General features: G+C 45.9%; 1 protein-coding gene across 1 annotated transcript; it reads left to right on the top strand.

The window, feature by feature from the left end:
• The first annotated feature begins 1,652 nt into the window (after positions 1 to 1,652).
• LOC118940117 (putative proline-rich protein 21) lies at positions 1,653 to 2,453 on the top strand. Its single transcript, XM_036948373.1, has one exon. It carries the CDS (start codon positions 1,653 to 1,655, stop codon positions 2,451 to 2,453), a length of 801 nt encoding a protein of 266 aa, XP_036804268.1.
• Positions 2,454 to 7,405: the final 4,952 nt, after the last annotated feature.

Genomic DNA, 7,405 nt, shown 5'->3' with positions numbered 1-7,405 from the left:
CTTGTGCCCTGATGATCAGCCTCTCTCCCCTTGTGCCCTGATGATCAGCCTCTCTCCCCTTGTGCACTCCTGAATTGGCGCAGTCTGACTCACTGAGCGAGGTGCCAAAAGGCAACCAAGCCCTCCGCAATGGAGTCCTTGTTCTGCTTTCTCGCCCGTCGCCGCTGCCAACTCTGCTCTGCCCAGAAGTTCCAGAGAAAGCATCCTCGGCTACTGGAGCGTCTTTCTTAAGATGCGTCCGCTTCCGATAGATCAGCCAGAGTGGTGGGAGTCCTTCCGCAGACATACCACAACGTACCCCGGGGGATGATTTCGGACGTTCCAAGTCATCCCAGTTGGACAGTTAAGAGCGCAGTCAGTTGGTTGCAAAACAACTAAAATAACTTATATGCATTCAGGACTTTGCTCAGCATAAGCTGTCACAAGCACCGGCAGTGACAGTGGCTTTACCCCAGTGTAACTGAAGCACTGCCGACAGCTCAAAACTGGCACCATGGGAGGCCCAAGATAGGAACAGCAAATTGATCAGCCCTAGAGGTAAAATGTACAGAGGCTGGCCTTGAACGTCGTTGGGCAGATGAACTAGCTAAATTAATTGAATGAGCTTCCGTCTTCTAACTCAGTTGCAGCAGAGACCTGAAATGTGTCATTAGAAAGCAAATTTTCTGGGGAGCGTTATGATTCAATTACCCCCCCCCCCCCCCCGACATTTAATGCTAATTTGAAAGGCCCCAGAAAAATATTTACAAGCACCCGGTTTAGAGGGTCATGAATCTGGACAGCAACAGTGTTAAGGACAGACATTAAGGTAGATGATGGAGGGAAACAGAACAGATTGAATGGCATTACTATGAACTCTGCTCAAAGCCATTGCTCCACTAAATTACTGAATATTCCCCCCAAACGAGATGGGCACAAATGACTCTGTGATTGACTACTCAAGCTGGATTATCTATGATGTTTTTTTTTCCATTTGAAGTCAAAACTTGCACAGTTTTCTGGAGGGCGAGTGGGTGGCTGGGGAAGAAATAAATCGATAAGGCTCTCATCCCTGTGAAGAGGTGCTCAGTGAAAGAGAAGTGCATGGATGAAGGAGGAGAAAGAGGGGGAGGAAGAGGTGAAGGGTGGGATGTGGGAGAGGAGAGGTGAGAGAAAATGGACAAGAGGGACAATCAGTTGGCTGAATCAGTTCCAAGAACTCCCAAAACACACACACACACCGACCTCTGCTGAGAAGTTACTGCGTAAAACATCTATACTTGTCTTTCAACAATCTGCCTAGTAGCCCACACATTGTCCTCTGCATGAGCCATAGAAACCAATACATATTTTCATACATTACCACTGTACTCCCAATCACAAGTCTCCAGGGTTCGATAAAACACAAATGTTCTTGTGCCGAGGGAGTTTGTTTAATCAATAAAACAATGTTTGCTGTTGGACGCAAAAAGAAAGTCCACTGGAAAGGACATTTGGATGAATTTTACAGCTAACAAAAGTCTCCACAGGTGCCACCAGTGTCACTAAACAAGCACACGCACACACAAATCCACACAGCGATGACGGCGGGTTCCAGACAAGACAAGGCCAAGTATATCGCCGAAGTCTTTGGTTTCCGCCTATCCGACAACACTCCCGTTGTGTTCGTGTGAATGAAGGCTTCATCTAATTCACTGAGTACCGCTGTGCCCCCACTGCTGTTCCCCCACCGCTGTGCCCCCACTGCTGTTCCCCCACTGCTGTGCCCCCACTGCTGTTCCCCCACCGCTGTGCCCCCACTGCCGTGCCCCCACCGCTGTGCCCCCACCGCTGTTCCCCCACCGCTGTGCCCCCACTGCCGTGCCCCCACCGCTGTGCCCCCACCGCTGTGCCCCCACCGCTGTGCCCCCACTGCTCTGCCCCCACCTCTGTGCCCCCACCTCTGTGCCCCCACCGCTGTGCCACCACTGCTGTTCCCCCACCGCTGTTCCCCCACCGCTGTGCCCCCACCGCTGTGCCCCCACCTCTGTGCCCCCACCGCTGTGCCACCACTGCTGTTCCCCCACCGCTGTGCCCCCACTGCTCTGCCCCCACCTCTGTGCCCCCACCGCTGTGCCCCCACTGCTCTGCCCCCACCTCTGTGCCCCCACCTCTGTGCCCCCACCGCTGTGCCACCACTGCTGTTCCCCCACCGCTGTGCCACCACTGCTGTTCCCCCACCTCTGTGCCCCCACCGCTGTGCCCCCACTGCTCTGCCCCCACCTCTGTGCCCCCACCTCTGTGCCCCCACCGCTGTGCCCCCACTGCTCTGCCCCCACCTCTGTGCCCCCACCGCTGTGCCCCCACTGCTCTGCCCCCACCTCTGTGCCCCCACCTCTGTGCCCCCACCTCTGTGCCCCCACCGCTGTGCCCCCACCGCGGTGCCCCCACCAGTGTTCACTAATACAACCACCTTGGCACGCTCACAACTATAGGGGCTCAAGGTGCCTTGGTAATAATGAATACATTATTCAAATGTATTCAGCGATGACATTTAAAAGTCTTCCTGGCCACAAATCCACCCCCAAAAAGAAACTCATCGCCCGACTGGATGTTTAATTTCTGTTAGTGTTGCGTTGTGTTGTTCTGAAGAGAGAACAGGTGGGAGAACAACACAGAACAGTAGCTGGAGTATTTATTACGCTATAAATCTTTAATGCTCTTCCATTGCGGGCTCGACCATTATTACAAGGCCCGATGCAAATGATTATTTAAGAGACACATGGCTGTGATTCGGATGGCCGTAAGGTCTGGCCTGAAAACTATGGAAAAGGAAAAAATAGGTTATTAATATTGCAGAGAGAGAGAGAGAGAGAGAGTATCCACCTGCGTCAAGTCTCTTCAGTCTAATGGCAGACATTGTTTAAAGGCTTTTTGCAATACAGCTAGTGGCATATTAAATATGCCAAATGCTCGAGGCAAATAGTATTTTATTTGCTGTATATTGGCTTTCTGTTTTGCAATATCTCGAGGAAAATATTGTTAACACTGTAGTAGCCTGCAGGTAGGTTAAATGCATTATGAGACAGTGTTACCAAATTATCTAGCTGAGAATAACAGCTTGGGCCCCAAAAATGTAAAGTTGAGTCTGGTCATGTCTCAGCACTGAGGTTGCAAAGCCAGAATATGTTACTGGAAATGTTTCAACTTCACCAGCAAACAACCAGAATTATTTTAGAAGACGACATCTAGTGGCATTTTTTGTGTACTTCAGATTGTCACAGGTGTCTAATTATACATGGTCCTCTGTGTGGCTTTACCACATGTTAAATATATAAAACAACCAAATAGGATTATTTTAAAATAAACAAATTGAATGAAAAAAACTGTAAACATGATCCTAAATATAAAACATCAACTTAGTGAATACCATTGATGTTTAATAAGAGAGTTTACGTAAGAAATATCGTTAATATGTGTTTGAAACACTTTTACTTATTTGATTTTGTCAATATGTCTTTGTTGTCAACGTTTTCTCACCAAACTGGCAGCAGTTGTGAAAAAGTCAATGGTTAAAGAAGGACTTTCAAAGTTCATTGAAAATAGTGCCTTTGTTGATTAGATGATATTTAACTATTATTAACTATTTCATCTTGAACCATATCGCCAATCCACTAAAAACTCATGGAAAATATGGACAAAGATGTCTAAAAATGAATACTACACGGAACATAAATATAAACTCAACCTGTAAAGTGTTGGTCCCATGTTTCATGAGCTGAAATAAAAGATCCCAGAAATGTTTCATATGCACAAAAAAAAGCTTATTTCTCTCAAATGTTGTGCACAAACATCCCTGTTAGTGAGCATTTCTCCTTTGCCAAGTTAATCCATCTATCTAACTGTTGTGGCATATCAAGAAGCTGATTAAACAACATGATCATTACAAAGGTGCACTTTGTGCTGGAGACAATAAAAGGCCCCTCTAAAATGTGCAGTTTTGTCACACAACACAATGCTACAGATGTCTCAAGTTTTGAGGGAGTTACAATTGGCAGCTGTTGCCAGAGGATTTAATGTTAATCGCTCTACCATAAGCCACCGTCAAAATTGTTTTAGAAAATTGGGAAGTAGGTCCAACCGGCCTCACAACCGCAGACCACGTGTAACCACGCCAGCCCAGAACCTACACATCCGGCTTCTTCACCAGCGGGATCGTATGAGACTAGCCACCCAGGCAGCTGATGAAATGGTGAGTTTGCACAACCAAAGATTGTCTGCACAAACGGTCAGAAACCGTCTCAAGGAAGCTCATCTGCATGCTTGTCATCCTCACCAGGGTCTTGAACTGACTGCAATTCGGGGTCGTAACCAACTTCAGGGGGCAAATACTCACCTTTGATGGCCACTGGCACGTTGGAGAAGTGTGCTCTTCACAGATGAATTCAGGTTTCAACTGTACCGGGCAGATGGCAGACCTTGTAAGGCGTTGTGTGGGCGAGCAGTTTGCTGATGTCAACGTTGTGAACAGAGTGCCCCATGGTGGCGATGGGGTTATGGTATGGCCAGGCATAAGCAACAGACAACAAACACAATTGTATTTTATCGATGGCAATTTGAATACACAGAAATACCGTGACGAGATCCTGAGACCCATTGTTGTGCCATTCATCCGCCGCCATCATCTCATGTTTCAGCACGATCCATGTCGTAAGGATCTGTACACAATTCCCGGAGCTGAAAATGTCCCAGTTCTTCCAAGGCCTGCATACTCATCAGACATGTCACTCATTGACCAATTTCGGGATGCTCTGGATCGACAGCGTGTTGATGTGAAGAAGATGTGTTGCGCTGCATGAGGTAAATGGTATTTGTGACCAAAAGATACATATCTGTATTCCCAGCCATGTGAAATCCATAGATTAGGGCCTAATACATTTATTTCAATTCACTGATTTTCGTATATGAACTGTAACTCTGTAAAATCTTACGAATGGTTGCGTTTATATATATTTTTCAGTGCATACTGTGCATTCAGAAAGTATTCAGACCCCTTGACCTTTTCAACATTTTATTACGTTACAGTCTTATTCTAAAATGTATTGAATTGTTTTTTCCGCTCATCCATCTACACACAATACCCCATAATGACAGTAAAGTAAAAACAGGTTTTTAGATTTTTATTCGAATTTCTAAAAAATAAAAAACATAATATCACATTTTACATAATTATTCAGACCCTTTACTCAGTAATTTGTTGAAGCACCTTTGGCAGTGATTACAGCCTCGAGTCTTCTTGGGTATGACGCTACAAGCTTGGCACACTGCTATCTTCAGGTCTCTCAAGAGATGTTGGATCGGGTTCAAGTCCGGGTGCTGGCTGGGCCACTCATGGACATTCAGAGACATGTCCCGAAGCCACTCCTGCGTTGTCTTGGCTGTGGTCTTAGGGTCGTTGTCCTGCTGGAAGGAGAACCTTCGCCCCAGCCCGAGGTACTGATGGCAAATATTTCACTGTACTTTGCTCTGTTCATCTTTCCCTCGACCCTGACTAGTCTCCCAGTCCCTGCCACTGAAAAACATCCCCACAGCATGATGCTGCCACCACCATGGTTCATCATAGAGTTCAATCTTGGTTTCATCAGACCAGAGAATCTTGTTTCTCATGGCCTGAGAGTCTTTAGGTTCCTTTTGGCAAACTCCAAACGGCCTGTCATGTGCCTTTTACTGAGGAGTGACCTCCGTCTGGTCACCATAAAGGCCTGATTGGTGAAGTGCTGCAGAGATGGGAGAATCTTCCAGAAGTACAACCATCTCCACAGAGGAACTCTAGAGCTCTGTCAGAGTGACCATTGAGTTCTTGGTCACCTCCCTGACCAAGACCCTCCTCCCACGATTGCTCGGTTTGGCCGGTCGGCCAGGTCTAGGAAGAGTTTTGGTGGTTCCAAACTTCTTCCATTTAAGAATAATGGAGGCCACTGTGTTCTTGGGGACCTTTAAAGCTGCCAAAATGTTTTTTCACCCTTCCCCAGATTGATGCCTCGACACAATCCTGTCTCTGAGCTTTACGGACAATTCCCTCAACCTCATGGCTTGTTTTTTTTTTATTTGACATGCATTGTCAACCTTATACAGACAGGTGTGTGCCTTTCTAAATGATCTCCAAGCAATTGAATTCAGGTGGACTCCAATTAAGTTGTAGAAACATCTCAAGGATGATCGATGGAATCAGGATGTACCTGTGTTCAATTTCGAGTCTCATAGCAAAGGGTCTGAATACTTATGCAAATAAGGTATTTATGTTTTTAATTAATTATACAATTGCAAACATTTCAAAAAACCTGTTTGCTTTGTCATTATGGGGTATTGTGTGTAGATTGATGAGGTAAAACATTAATTTAATACATTTTAGAATAAGGCTGTAACGTTATAACATTCGGAAAAACTCAAGGGGTCTGAATACTTTCCGAATGCACTGCATATGAATACATTTTCAAAAAGCTATTGAAGTATAAATTACCATAGTTTGCCATAGATTACCTGGTAATGACCAAAATTACTAAAGATTCTGGTAACTTTATTAAATTACTGGTAGCTTTGCAACAGTCTGTTTCCTTCTGTTTTGTGCACACCGAACACAACCTTGTTCAGAAGTGGGCTGACGCTAAAAGCAGAGACTAAGATAAGAGTCAGGCAGTTAGTGGTTGATCTTAGATAACTCACTATGTCCCTATCAAGTTTTAGGGAAGACCCAGATGCAGACAGTGTCGAAGTAACGAAAGTTTGTTACTAGAACAGGGGCAGGAAAAACAACAGGTCAAGGGCAGGCAGAGGTCAGTCATCCAGATCAGAGTCAAAAAGTATAGAACTGCAGGCAATCTCATGGTCAGGGCAGGCAGAGGTCAATAATCCAGATCAGAGTCAAAAAGTACAGAACTGCAGGCAGTCTCATGGTCAGGGCAGGCAGAGGTCAATAATCCAGATCAGAGTCAAAAAGTACAGAACTGCAGGCAATCTCATGGTCAGGGCAGGCAGAGGTCAATAATCCAGATCAGAGTCAAAAAGTACAGAACGGCAGGCACGCTCAGGGTCAGGGCAGGCAGAATGGTCAAAGCCGGGAAAACTAGAAAACAGGAACTATAGAAAAAGATAGGAGCAAGGGGGGGGGGGGGGGGAAATGCTGGTAGGCTTGACGGACAAAACGAACTGGCAACAGACAAACAGAGAACACAGGTATAAATACACTGGGGATAATGGTAAATATGGGCAACACCTGGAGGGGGGTGGAGACAAGCACAAAGACAGGTGAAACAGATCAGGGTGTGACAGTCCCAATTGTTATGACTCATACTGTATTTGTGTTTGTATTTATTATGGATCCCCATTAGCTGCTGTCAAGGTAGCAGCTACTCTTCCTGTGGTCCAGCAAAATTAAGGCAGGTATTTT

The sequence above is a fragment of the Oncorhynchus mykiss genome, chromosome 17 (assembly GCF_013265735.2).
Source record: "Oncorhynchus mykiss isolate Arlee chromosome 17, USDA_OmykA_1.1, whole genome shotgun sequence".
NCBI classification, from domain to species: domain Eukaryota; kingdom Metazoa; phylum Chordata; class Actinopteri; order Salmoniformes; family Salmonidae; genus Oncorhynchus; species Oncorhynchus mykiss.
The sequence above is the reverse complement of the archived record's forward strand: the minus strand, read 5'-3'. Positions and strand labels throughout refer to the sequence as shown.